This window comes from Trachemys scripta, chromosome 22, assembly GCF_013100865.1.
Source record: "Trachemys scripta elegans isolate TJP31775 chromosome 22, CAS_Tse_1.0, whole genome shotgun sequence".
NCBI classification, from domain to species: domain Eukaryota; kingdom Metazoa; phylum Chordata; order Testudines; family Emydidae; genus Trachemys; species Trachemys scripta.
This window is the reverse complement of record NC_048319.1, coordinates 874,326-888,761: the sequence shown is the minus strand read 5'-3', so window position 1 is coordinate 888,761 and position 14,436 is coordinate 874,326. Positions and strand designations below refer to the sequence as shown.

The window sequence follows — 14,436 nt, the reverse complement described above, 5'->3', positions numbered from 1 at the left end:
GAACGCCTTTAATGTGGTAAAGCAGCATTCAGTGCACAGAGAGCAGAGACACAAATTACTAGAGTTATTCTGGGATAATTTATTCAGAATTTTAATATAAACAGTTAATTGTTCAATATCTTACACACAGCAAGATTTTTAATATTCAAAGGTATTTTTTATACTTGTCACTGCTTGGCTCTTATATGAAAACATTGAAAAAATAAATCAAGCTTTTTTTTTAATTTTTTTTTTTTAAACCATGGCACATTTTGATCCTTTACTTTATTTCAAAAAAGAGGTATATGCAAGACTATCAGCATTCTGGGACCTTGTGTGTGCAGAAAGGAAGGCAGGAGCAGCAAGATTAAACACAGAAAATATAAAGACTTCACAGAACTTCACCTAACATTTAACTGGATTTGCCTTCAGTTTATTTAAGGTACAAGCAGAACAATATTCACTTTTGGCTGAGTTTGATAAAGCTGATGACCAGTACCCACATCTGCGTAGTTCCTCAAACACAACCTACTGTTTTGATACTTGAACAAGTGTATCTGCACCCCACATAAAGCTAAAGGTAAAAGTTTTTAATTTTAAGTAGGATTTTAAAATTTTAATTCAATCTTCCAAAGTCAAAAGTGGCCTCTCTAAAAATTCCATCTTTGGGGGTTGGATGGGGGTAAATATTCAGTAATGGGTGTTGAAGGGTTACTGGGTGCTGCTGGGAGAATTTAAATTAGATAAGAGTGCTTTGGTAACAAGGGGGATAGTACATCAGAGAAATGCAAGGACTTTCTAGTTGAGTCAATATTTCCCAGTTCAACGTAATACAAAGCCAGAGCTGAACTGGGAATATACTTTGCCGTGTGTTAATATTGGCCCTGACTCAGCTAGTTGCTCAAGCACATGCCTTAATTTAAGTCAATGAGATTTACTCAAGTACTTCGAAAAGTTAGGCATGTAGTTCATAATTAGACTATCAGGGTTGGAAGGGACCTCAAGGGGTCATCTAGTCCAACCCCCTGCTCAAAGCAGGACTAATCCCCAGACAGATCTTTGCCCCGGATTCCTAAATGGCCCCCTCAAGGATTGAACTCACAACCCTGGGTTTAGCAGGCCAATGCTCAAACCACTGAAGTCTGGGCCAAAGCGTCTGTCAATCATGATTTTCTGGAATGAGTGAAATGAACCATTTACTAGGATTTTGGACAATGTAGGGCGTTAAGAACAAAAAAGACTTTCAGGAACGTTCTTTCTTGCTGACTGCAACTACTTCAGCAAAAAAAGAGTAACACTGTAAAAATTAATACTAACTTTATTATACAAGAAAAAAAATCACCACTTCTCCACCTGTACTCTTATAGCTTGCTTTGTGGTGCAGTACATTTGTTAAACTGCAAGAATAAGTGCTTATCTTCAGGAAAGACACGAATGGTTTGTTTTTGTTTTTGTTTTTTTAAAAAGGACATATTTCATGGCAGCAGGTATTTGATAAAAACAGAAGTTTTAAAATTGCCTTCAAATATTCAAATTCTTCCAAAGGGAAAATTTAGTGTTGGCCTCATTCTTATGATTTTCATAACAAGGCAAGCCAAAACAGAACAAGCTGAGGCATGTTAATGCTCTGTGTACAGTGTGCAAGCAGAGTTAATATCGAGCCAAGCAGCAGATAATAAAAAGGCCAATTTTAATTTAAGTTCATAGAAACAACAACTAATCTTATCTCAGAGACTTTATGTATTTCTGAAGTTACTATTCCTCTATTCCAATTCATTCAACAGCTCCTTTCCCTGGACACTACTCATAGGAAACTGACAGGCGGCACCAGCTGTGCTTTCAAAGGCAATTAGTTCATGACATAAAACATGCCCACCTAGTCTCCAAGTAAAAGAGAAGATCCAAGAGAAGTTTAGTCAGGCGGCTTTTGAGGCAGGCTAGGAAATAAAGAGGATCAAAGGTTCTCCTGCAGTTTTCTTGCTTCCTCTGGTATTATTCGAGATGCCAGAGCGGAGCCTCGGAACCCATCTCACATGGATTGACGGGGCTCCCACCATGAGCCTCTTTAGCAAATGTTTATGGCACAAAAAATTTTGGTTTGATTTCTAACTTGTAAAACAAGTGTACAGTCTCAGTAATAGCTGGAGGCACCAGCTCTGTAGTGAAGGCTTAGTGCTCCTCAAGGCCCCTTCTTCATAGCACAGTGATATTCAAGAGGGAATTTGCTCTCCTCTCCCCTTTCCCCCAAGAAAATGAGGCTCAAGGATAATTGGCACAGTATCTACCTCACTCCTGTCCTCCTCCTCCATCATATTCTAGGTAAATAGCATGGGAAACAACTCTGAGATTTTCCAAAGAGAAACCATTATCATATGCAACATACTAAAAATTAATCAAAAAAGTGTCCCAATATTACCACACAAATTTGACAGGAAACAGATATACTACCCATAATCCAGAGTACCCTTTAGCAACCTAACAGCAGCCTTTTCCCATCTGATGTAGCTGCTTTACTACTCAATGTAAGAAAGATTGTGAAGCTGCAGCTTGGTCTATGTCATGTCACATGTCTAACCTAATCACTGCTGGCCCAGTTAGTTTACCATAATCAGCTCTTCTATTTTACGATAGAATATTTACAAGCAGCCACAACAGACATTTTTTGAACCTAGCAGATAGGTTTTTGTAGTGCAAGGTGTGCTGTATTGCAAGTGAAGTACCACCAGCCTCGCAAGAGGCATTCAGGAAGTGGCAACTGAATTTAACGTGCAAATGCTTCTGAGAAACCTGTCTGTTCTCACGCTTTAACGTTTGCGTTACAGAAAGACAGCAGTGCACAGGGACTCACTGCTCATCTCTTCTGCTTTGCTAGCTTTAGAAATAGTGTTTCATTATGGGGCTGGACACCTTTCGCAGTGGGGGATGTGGAGAACTTCCTACCTGCTTCACAGGTTCTCAGGTGACTGCTAGGAAGGGGGGCCCATCCAGACATAGGTTGTGGTCATCAGTACCAATGATAGCCAGAAAGACACGTTTTGGACAAGGAGAAAGAGGGCTTCTCAGTAGTGTGCTGCAACTACTCATCCTGAGCCATTCCACCCTGGGTCCTGGACATTGTTCTCCTCCTCCTCGCCTCTCACCAAAGGGCAGGATTTCTCCCTCAGCACGTGCTGTGCTTCTGTTACTGTCACAGTATTTTCAGCTCTGATATGACTCTGTTAAGTTCATGAGAGCAACAGAGCTCCCCAGGGACTAGGAACAAGCCCATTATTGCTAACACCCTTTCTGCAAATGAGTTAGTAGGAACAGCTCAAAACCAGAAACTGTCATACACCACACACAGATCTCATCAACTACATCCATGCACGGGCCCTGCTGCCTCTGGGCTGGGGTTACAGGAGTAGTTCCCAGCAAGACACAATGCCAGGGTTCTTCTGAGCCCCAACACGCTTCAGAATAATGACAATTTCAACAGCATGGACCACAATGTCAATTGTGGGCTAAAAATGAAGATTTCCCAAAGCAAACGCTGGGTTTTAGCAGAGCATTTTCAGTTGCGCTTCTCACCTCTACAGGAAAACAAGCATCAGCTTTAAAAGCTAAGTGCTGTAACAACTGATTTTTTTTTTTTTTTTTGAGAGGAACTCGATTTCAACACCCACCCCCGCACCCCCACACACGCATGCAGAGAGAGAGAAAGAGAAAGAGAAAAGAAGTTTGAAGTAACCCATTGAGGAACATATATTTATGCAATGTGAATGGACTGCCTGGACCACAAAACACAGTATGTATTCCCTGCCTTCTTCAAAGAGCTGGACATTGCAAGTCATGTGCACTACACAGGGCCAACCAATATCAACTAAAGCTAGCCAAACCCAATACGGGGTTCCAATATTTGTGTACATATAAGGTCTTCTACAGTGCCAATAACAGCCAGAGACAATCACTTCAATTCTGCAATGTTCCTAAAGCAACAATAGGGTGAGAAAGTTGTACTTTCAGGGTCACATCTTGCTATCATTTACTCCAGATTCACACTGGTATAAATTAAGAACATGGACATGATCCAAGCTGTCCAACTCCAACTAGATCTATTACGCACTGTTGATTATCTGGTCCACACTGGTCACATGTTATTCCAAACAAACGCCATTTATTCTATTTCAGGGCACTGCATCAGGAAGAACGTCCAAATACTTAAAATATTTAGCCCTGGGAATTGCTATTTTGTCCATATCAGGATATTTTCCTGATCACAGCAGAACTAAGAGGATTGCATCAGTCAAATTTGGCCATTGTGTACTTAGAGCCACAACTAGGGTCTTTGGTCGTTACTGCTTAAGTTAAGTGATAAATAATGTTTAGCTGTTCTCCCATCCCTCCGATGAATGGTCCCTCGTATTGCAATCAGTTGATATTGATTTTCCCCAATTCATAATCGGTCCAGACTAGAATATTTCATCAAGTCTAGAGATGCACAATATTAAAAATAGCCTTATGGGATACTGAGGTAGACTGTGCCAGAATAGGACAAAACAAAAAACAAAAAAACCCACCACACCCTCCTGCCTAGTTTTCAAAGATAAAAATGTACACGCTTTGTATGTTTTAAGAAAGAAAATTGTTTGTTTTTACAGTGATTTATTTTATATTAAAATAAATAAAAATTTTCCTAATAAGAAAACCTCTCTCAATTAGAAAAGTGTGTGAATACTTCTTCCCTGCAGTGTAGTGTAGAGCTGCTGAATAGTTACTAGTTTGTAAAGCACAAGAATGCAAGCTAGGCCTTTCCACCTGTGACGTTCTGGCCTCAGATTTATACAATACATTTTGCATCTCATTTTGTGAACAATCTTTTTGTACCTTCTCCCTTTGTCTCAACTGAGTCAGGCCCTACAAACATAAGGGGGTGCTGCTCCTTTCAAGAGGTGCAGGAAGTCCATAATCCTTTATCTAGGTGCCGTACTACCAGGCGTCTATAGTTTTGGGTTAGCAGGGAGGGATCAGTGATGTGCTCCCTATTAGCACCAACCCTTATTTTATTTTCAGTGATTGGTCTTTCAATTGCAGGGATGCCGAAGCAGCCACACATGGTCTGGAGTAACAAGCCACACACCTGCATGCTTAGTGCCCCACCCAGATGAGCCAGGACTGCACCCAGCACAGGGGTCACAAAGAAAAACTGCTGATTTTCACCTTCGGTCTCCCTTTGAAACCATCACCTGCATTACAATCGCCTGCAACATCTAGGGATTTGCTTCTTTCAAGCCTATTAGTACATTCACTCCCCCCTGCTTCAGCCCCTTTCCCTGACAGTACATCCTTTCATCACTGTAGGAGACATGTAGTTTCATGATGCTTTTCTAACACCCTAAGCTAAACAGCTTTGCCTTTTATGCAAACAGCAGCAAAACAAAGCCCAGCCCAAAACACAAAAGTTAGCATCCTGAAGAGCTGGAGGCGTTGGCTAAGAACAAAACCGCCCCGTAACTACCCACGGGGCATGGTGCAGGTATCTCAGGAAAACGCCAAAGTCCCACTTGTTGTGCCAGGCCAAATGCCCATGCAGGCTGCAGACAGGCACAGACTAGTTCACCACAGTCACATTCAGCTTCGGCTCCACTCATGGAGCCAGGAGCCTGGCACTTCCCCCTTTGGGTTGGGTTAGTGTCTGTTGTTCTGTTAGAGTTTTTGCTCTTTCACCTGGCGCCGTTTTCTCCAATGTCTGTGGGAAAGTGCACATGGAAGGGAAAGAAAGTGAAGTAGCAGAGCGACGGAGGGCTGAGGCAATGCTTTGTCTGTCAGCCTCCGCCAACCAACTCAAGTCCAAACAACTTTATCTTGGGGCTTTAGCTGGAGCCGGCTGACTGTGTGATATAAATCACGAAACTATATTTTAAAGCCTTGTCAAGTACAAGCTTAACATGTGCTTCATAGTTCCTAAGAGGGTAATCAGCTAAAATAAAGTTCATTCTGAAATCCATGGACCACTTTAAGACCAAACAAACTCCCCAATCCCCTCCCCCCCAAAAGAATCATAAACACTCAATAATTTATATGGTAGTTAACATTTAAAACTAAAAACATTTTAAATATGTTACAACAAACAATATATATACTCAATGCTATAAGGACAGAAAGCTTGATATCAGGTCAGGGGTTCCTGTTTTGTTTGGTCTTGAAAGTAGCCACAAATCTCAGATTTCTACTCCTTTGGCTCCTAGCATATTTTTCCTCATATGCTAATGAGAGAAAACTACTCCCAAGAGTCCTTAGTACAAAAATAATCTGTTTGGGGTTCAATCACTCCAGGAAACTGGGAAAAAGAGGAGTACACACTTCCAAGAAGAGGAAAGCTTCTCTGAGAACATACAAAACTTATGTACAAAAGAAGTGTATATTTGTGTGTGTGTGTGTATATATATACATACATATATACACACACACACCCCCCATGTATATATACTATGCGCGCGCACGCGCACACACACACACACACACACACACTCTGATTTAACTCATTAAAAAAGTATGAAAGCAGCAGCTATTGGTCAATCTGAGGAAATGGCGTGTCCAATTGATGGGTGTTAAAATCCTTCGGCTGTAGTGAAAGAAACACTTCTGAAGAGGATGCCATAAAGTTTGGAATTCTACTGAGAACATTTATGTCCTGCAGAAGTTTTGTTCTGCACTTTTATAATGTAGCTCAGATATCACTGATTTTCATTTCCTTTGTTAGCAAATGTGGATTCTCTTCTTTCAACCTAATTTACAAGGTCAGTTCCTGTTTTGAACCATGGCTACAGAAGGGACAGCCACCATGGAAACCTTTTCCATTTATGTTCACAGATAAGTCCATTGACAACCACTCAATTTGTCAAAAAAAGAGTCTCTTAATCATAGGATGATTAAAAATCTGAACAGAGAATTTGTAGTTGTATGTCATACGCTGTGGCAGCAACAACAAGAGTCCTGAGATTCACGGAGGGGAAAAGCAAAGACACAACCCTTGGGCCAAACAGGAGGTGTTAGGAAGGGCTCGACCTAGGCATGGACAGAATCCGCCCGTTTTTCTTGCCACCGTTCATGTGAGTGTAAGGTATATGCTCTTCATAGTTCCCCTTGAGGCCCATGGAGGGCCCATTGTCCCGCCCCAGTACTTTGTCCCTCTGCGAATAGGAGGAAGGGTCAAGGGGTATGCTCTCCATGTTCTCAAAGTCCATCTCAAACTCCTCTGTCTCAGGAGGTTTGTTTTCTTCACTGTAAAAGAATGACACCTCCTGGAAGCTGGGGTGCAAGTCCTCCTTCAGCATCTCAATGATCTCGATGAAGGTAGGGCGCATTTTGGGGTTGTACTGCCAGCACATCTGCATCAGGCTGTGCCTGAAAAGGGGACATAGAAGAGAGTCAGCATCTGGGAATCTCTTTCACAGGCATAGACCTGAGCAGGGGCTGGTGTCATTTAAATATCCAAACCAACGTTGGGACAAACTCCCTGCAATGGCTGTCAACTCTGATTCCCGGGTCAAACATTTCCACTTACAGTCTCTTATGTTTTCTTCTCTTCCTCTCCAGTTTCTCTTCCTGGTCTCCACTTTTCCTATTATAGCCTCATGCTCCTCTCCTTCTATGTCTGTCAGGGCCCATGACTCCCTCAGATTAATTCAATTGTAGAAACACAGGAATGGAAAGAACCTCCTGGCCATGGAGCCCATTCCGCTGCTACTGCAGGCCACCCCATCATATAACCCTGTTCATAAAACTTACTGAGCTTCATTTTAAAACTAGTTCAGTTGTTTGCCCCACTACTGCTCCTGAGAGGCTGTTCCAGAACCTCTCTCCTGTAATGATCAGAAACCTTCTTCTAATTTCCAGTCTCAATTTTCCCATGGCCAATTTATACTATATTTTATTCTTTTTCCAAGTCTGCTTAATGTTCTCTCTCTCTCTCTCTCTCTAAAAGAGGTTTTCTTTTCAAGCCTCCCTGTATTTCTGACCTCCAGTGTTTGCCCTTTCCCCATCCCTCTCATCTCTACCTGCCCTGCCATTCCTCCTCCCAGCTGCTCCTGTGGGCAGCCCAGGTCCTGTTCACATTCCAAATGCAGGCTCTGGAAGATGATGGCTAACATGCCAGACAACACACAGTCTAGAGCTGGCTAGGCTTGGGTAGCAGGGCACTAACAGCTCCACTGCCATTTTAAAAACTAAACCCTGGAGATAGCACTCCAGCTCTTAAGCACCATCACTCTCTTAGTAACCCCCCCACCTGAGGGCCATAGGGGGTTAGCCTATTGTTATTCCCATCATCTGAGAGGAGAGTTTCAGTGCTCCCTTGAGGCTGGCTACAGAATCAAACACGGAGCACACGCTGGGCAAGGATAAAACGCTGATGGGATGACAAAACCATTGGAGAGGACAGACTAACTAGGGCCCTTGCTATGCCTGAGAGACAGGAAAAAGCACAAGACAAGACACTTTGCGCCCTCCCTTCCCATTCATCATATGAGGGATTCCTGAAAGTTAATGCATGGAAAGTGGCCACCACTCATGCCTAGAAGCAAACCAGGTGGAATTGTCTAACACAGACTTATGACCAGGTGTCGATTTGCAGACAGCTTCTACAGTGCGTTAGCCCCCTCCCCCTTTGATTGATGAGCCTCTCCCCAGCATTTCCAGCCACTTGGCTAGGAACTGCAGAGAAGCAAGCACAACCCTGGCACATCACTCTGCAGAGGTGAATCACTGTGCATTAAAATGCAGTGATGGGAAAAGGCCTTTTGTTTTGGCCTATTTATATTTTAGACTTTCCCTGTGTTCTGGCCTTCACACCCTCTGGTGTGCACTCTCTCTTCTTACGATCATACAGCCCAGTTTAGTTTGGCTTTCCTTTCTGGTCGCCTGAGCTGCCCTTGACTCTCCTCTTCATCTCTGGGTCACTCAGGATGGGGTGACAACATTTCTTTGTCAGGTGGCTCTCAAAATTCAGCTTTGCTCCCTCCGTTCATCAGGGTGGGAAGGGGATGGAATTACAGCCACTTTCACTGGCCATACCTTAACCAAAGGAGCATAACTTGGTCAGTTCCCACTCGCCTCTAGTACTTACAGTCTCTCTGGACAGTTGTCTGGCTGATCCAGGTATCCTCCATCCATTACAAATTTTAGCACCTGTTCATTAGAGAGTCCCTGGTATGGCTGTTCCGCCAAACTACTTATCTCCCAAAGGACAACTCCAAATGACCTGAGAAAAGACCAGAACCACTGATCAGACTGATATTGAGGATCTAGAGAAGACAATGTTCAGCTTACTTTTGGTGCAGGGAGATTTTAGAAGATGCACTACATATTTAAGAAGCGGTTTCAAATTATAATTTCCTGTTCTCTGAAGAACTTACACCCCCCCCACACACACAGATCGAGTCACCCATGTCCCTATTAGGGCTCCTGCTACAATTCATCACGGAATGCAGAGTGCAACTTACCACCCATCTGAGTAAGCAGTAAAGACACCATCCTTTAGAGATTCGGGTGCCATCCACCTCACAGGCAGCAGCCCTTTGCCTCCTTTACGGTAATAGTCGGTCTCATAGATGTCTCTGGTCATGCCAAAGTCTGACAAAAGAAATTAGGATGCATTACTAATGCCCAGTCCTTGCTGAAAGGACTCCGATTTCTGTAACACGTGCACATTAACACTGTGTACCAGCACAGAAGGCAGGGCCAGGTACCCACAGCGCAGGACTCCTGCCTACTTCATTCCACAGGTGTCTTCCACAATCCTCTCCTGGATCTCTGCACTGTGGGAGCCACAGTCGCTTGCCTTAGAGTGTCCTGCTGCCCAGTTACTCCAACTATATTAAGTTACACCACAGAAAACAATTCCTTTCCTTAGGGTCAGGCTATTGCGCCTATAACACCCCAACTTTCAGTCATGCTGCTATCTTGAGAGTATTGGGGGAATGAGCACATTCCCCCCTCCCCCCATCTCCTTCCTAAACTATTATGCAGCCATGGTACCATTCACGCTCACAGTTGTAACTAAGCCCTATTTTGACTGATCTCTTCCCACTCGTTTGATGAAAACAGAATTCCTTTTGGTTTGAAATTCCAGGTGGCTGGCCTGAGGCCAGAGGAGGCTTTGAGTGGGGTTTGGATTATTTTTAAATTTTATTGACTCAACTGGTGTTAAGAACTTGTTTTAGACATTTGTCCTCCATAAAAACTAGTCCTTGGGCCTAATTATATCTTTAGCAGTCCTTAGCTTTTAGTTTATGCTCCATGAATAGGATACTTTCTCTGTCACAGTTCTCATGGAAGCAAGAAATAATATGACATTTCCTGAGGAGCTCTCATTAGAGAAAGTTATTAACTACATTTCAGTAGAAGCTATAGAAGCTGCAGTGAGGCTCACCTAGACAATCCACTTACCAAAGTGCCTGCAGGTCCTTCAGGAAAAGATATTGGACAAAGAAGATTCACCTTAGTGTAGAACTTTAAAGACAGTTAAAAACCAATGGAGATCAGCTGGCTTTTTATAGCACTAGTCTAGGGCCAGGTCTACACTACCCCCCTAATTCGAACTAAGGTACGCAACTTCAGCTACGTGAATAACGTAGCTGAAGTTCGAAGTACCTTAGTTCGAATTAGTTCGAACTTACCTTGGTCCACACGCGGCAGGCAGGCTCCCCCGTCGACTCCGCGGTACTCCTCTCGGCGAGCTGGAGTACCGCAGTCGACGGCGAGCACTTCCGGGTTCGACTTATCGCGTCCAGACTAGACGCGATAAGTCGAACCCAGAAGTTCGATTTCCAGCTGTCGAACTAGCGGGTAAGTGTAGCCAAGGCCTAGGATTTCACAGAACTCCTTCTCAACGGGGAAAGCTTAGTATTAGATTTGACACACACATTACATACCTCCAATTTTTACAGTAAAATCTTCTGCAACCATACAGTTACGGGCTGCAAGGTCTCTGTGGACAAACTTTTTGGCATTCAGGTAAGCCATACCATCTGCAATCTCTGCAGCCATCTGGATCATCTCTCTGAGAGTTGGTGGGGGACGGCCAGGGTTATTCTGAAGTTAAGTCAGAAAGTATTAAAGACCAAAGCAAGTCAGTCTGTTGTACGACACCCCCACCCCCTCCAATATCGCTTCTCTCCCACCTTTACCTCAGCATCAGGTCTGAGGGAGCGAAGGTAACTTTTCAGATCTCCATGTGCCATCAGTTCCATGACAACCAGTGTGGGTTGTCCTTTTGAGACCACCCCTAGGAGGCGAACCTGAAAAACAGAAATGGGGATTCTCCCTTAGCGTTGTGTCTGGGCATGGCACATTTGTGAAAATGGAGTTTACAATTAAACCAACTGTGATGCATGGCTGGAAAGGGTTAAACAGCTCGCAGGCTGAATGACCCAAAGCTCACCTTTCAAGTCATGTTAGAAAGGTACGTGAATGATAAATTAGGGCCATTCATGTTAAATAGGCTAGAACTTTGAAATGCAAACCTATATTGTTAGAAGTAATACTAATTGTGTGTATCTTAGATGCTCCCTGTAAGCAGACGAGATCAAAAGGGAATATTAACATTTAGATGAATCTTGGGTAAAATAATGTCATTGTCTATATGTCTCTTTGAAGTCTGTAATAGACTGCCTAATGGATAAATTGCCCTATGTTAATTTGTGTAACTAATTACTGATGTTTAGAAAGCAAAAGGTTACATCAAAAGCCTATTATTTAACCAGGACTGTGTGGTCAAGTGGATGCTAGAACACTGTATAAAAAGACCCTTGTGTCCTGATTCTGTCATCTCAGATCTGCTTAGGCGTCGTCAGGGGAAGTTTGAGTCGTAAGACTGGGGTCCCAGTTATGCTGGTATGCCCTGAATATGAGATTTGGACATTGGACTATGACCTATGAACTGAATTCTAAAGGAACTCTTTGCAACTACAAAGCTCACCATCTCTGCTATGAATCTGAACCTCAATGGATTGAACTCATGTCTGTATGTATATTGATCTTTTAACCATACTCTCTCTCTCTTGTTTTTTAATACATTTTAGTTTAGTTAATAAGAATTGGCTGTAGCGTGTATTTGACTAAGATCTGAAACATTCATTAACCTGGGAGGTAATGTGTCTGATCCCTTGGGATTGGTAGAACCTTTTCTTTTATATGATGAAATAAGATTTTCAGAAATCATCATATTTGACTTAGGTACCTGGTTGGAGGCCTGAGGCTGGATCACTTTTAAAGGAACTGTGTTGTTTGGACTTCTGAGTAACTAGTAAGATAATAAAGAAGCTGTTTTATGCTGGCTTGGTAAATCTAAGTATTGGAATATCCACCAGTGTTTTGTCTTCCCCATTCTTTCAGTTCACCCTAATTGAGTGACCATAACTGGCCCCATTCCGGTCATACCAACACTTCTGTAGCAAGATCCCAGAGTGCTGTCATGGGACATGGGGCTCTATCATGAAGGGGGGGGGGGGTTGAAAGAGCACAAGGGAAATTATACAGGAAGACGAATTTTCCAGACTCTGCCAATCTCTCTCACTGATGGATTTTGCTTCCCTTTTAACCATTTTTTCAGCCTGATTCTCTAGCATTATAAAGCACTAAAGGGACATTAGTTCAAAGGTGGGATTTTCACCAGTAAGTCATTTAATGCAGAGAAACTTCACTTACCACGTGATGGCAGCTGAACCCTTTCATTACAGAAGCTTCATTCAGAAACTCAATGCGCTCCCGGAGGCTGGCAGATTCGTTAACGGTTTTCACAGCTACCCGAGTCTCTGGCTCCCCTTTCACTATGTCTTTGGCTATCCCTTCATACACCATCCCAAAGGAGCCTTGGCCGAGCTCTCGGAGAAGGTTAATCTTGTCTCGTGGGACTTCCCATTCATCGGGCACATAAACTGTCACATGGAGAAAGACATTTTTGAATGAGCAGAGCGGTTACTGGAGAGAGGTTTCTGCAATCAGGCACAGGAGACAGGAACACCCAGGCCTTGACACTGTTACCACCTCAGCAAGACAGGGGCTAGACTAGAGACTGGGAGCCAAAGTCACCCCCGCCTTGTGCAGCCATTTACACGTGGGTGTGAAACACTGCCTAATCAGACAGCAGTATTTCATTCCCACTTTATCCCGGTGCAAATGTCTGCACAAGGGGTGAGGCGAGGAGCATCTGTCTCACAGACAGTAGGACTGAGTCTTGCAAAGCGTGTGCCAGGGAGAATCTGCAGGATGAGTGACAGAACGCAGCAGCAAGTGCATAATGCAGGTAAAAAGGGGATTATGATCCACAAGCAGACATCCAGCATTTGCATTCACTAGTTCAAACGCCCATGTCTCGCTCCTGTACTGGATGTGATATTCCGCACCGAACTCACTTTCCACGAAGATATAACAAATCTAAACAAATAACGGATACAAAGACGCTGTTCTAAAACTCAACATCTTAAAATAATCTCGCTTTGTTCAGACTGTCAGCCTTGTACTGCAGAAGCCGGGGCGAGAGGACAAACATGACTGCTTCAGTAAAGAAATAAGCTAAAGCTGGATTCCAGTAAACAGCCCCCTTCTTACGCCTTTGAACACAATGAAATTAGATGCACAGTACTTTGCTTAAACACAGTGTATTTGTCCAAGCTGACAGGCATTCCTACAGCAGGAAAGGGAGGAAACTCCTTTCCAAACCCTTTTCAGTGGATTACACAGAGCAGCCCTGAGACATGCAGGGCATGCCAAAGATGCAGGTGTTGACTGTGATCCCATTAGATATTCTTTGCAAAGCATCAATGTACCAGAGACTCTTGAGCAAAAAAAACCTGGAGAAAAACTACAGCCAAGAGTGGCAGTAAAATATGTTCCTATGCTGCAGCACACAGCTTGAAGTAGTGAGCATGTTAATAGCACACCACTTCCCAATAGTTATCGCCAACCCAAAAGTGGGCTTATCTTTTTTTAAACTAACTGAGCTCCTCTTCTCTACCCTAGAATTGCTCTAGTAGCAGCATTTGCCCACCCAGGAAGGGACAAGAACATCCTTTAAGCTTTTATACATGGATCCATGTTTCCTAAGTCATAATTCAAAACCAAGTGAAGCACTGGAATGGTCAGAACTGCAGCATGCTCTCACCATCACTGGCACTCAGGTACTCCGGGTTAGAGGATGCATAGAGCGGCCCAGTTGGTCCTTCAGTTTGTCTGGAAGCAAGACAGATACATAAAAAGTTTCAGTATTTCTACAGTTTTGTGCCTTGTGTTTTTGTCACCTTAGGGCTCGCGGGGCTGATTGCCTGACCAACCTGATTGCCTTCTATGATGAGATGACTGGCTCTATGGATATGGGGAAAGCGGCGGATGTGATATATCTTGACTTTAACAAAGCTTTTGATATTGTTTCCCATAGTATTCTTGCCAGCAAGTTAAAGAAGTATGGATTGGATCAATGGA

The 14,436-nt window shown here is 43.3% G+C and overlaps 1 protein-coding gene across 2 annotated transcripts in view; it reads right to left on the bottom strand.

Moving 5' to 3' along the window:
• Positions 1 to 1,977: 1,977 nt before the first annotated feature.
• LOC117869064 (insulin receptor-like) overlaps positions 1,978 to 14,436 on the bottom strand; it is a 33,529-nt gene continuing 21,070 nt past the window's right edge. For both annotated transcript variants that reach the window (XM_034755564.1, XM_034755565.1), the window contains 7 exons: positions 14,120 to 14,187; positions 12,664 to 12,893; positions 11,145 to 11,255; positions 10,890 to 11,049; positions 9,459 to 9,588; positions 9,083 to 9,217; positions 1,978 to 7,362 (listed from right to left, as the gene is read on the bottom strand). In XM_034755564.1, coding sequence (XP_034611455.1) covers positions 7,008 to 7,362; positions 9,083 to 9,217; positions 9,459 to 9,588; positions 10,890 to 11,049; positions 11,145 to 11,255; positions 12,664 to 12,893; positions 14,120 to 14,187 — 1,189 coding nt within the window. In that variant the 3' untranslated portion in view covers positions 1,978 to 7,007. The remainder of the gene's footprint in view (positions 7,363 to 9,082; positions 9,218 to 9,458; positions 9,589 to 10,889; positions 11,050 to 11,144; positions 11,256 to 12,663; positions 12,894 to 14,119; positions 14,188 to 14,436) is intronic.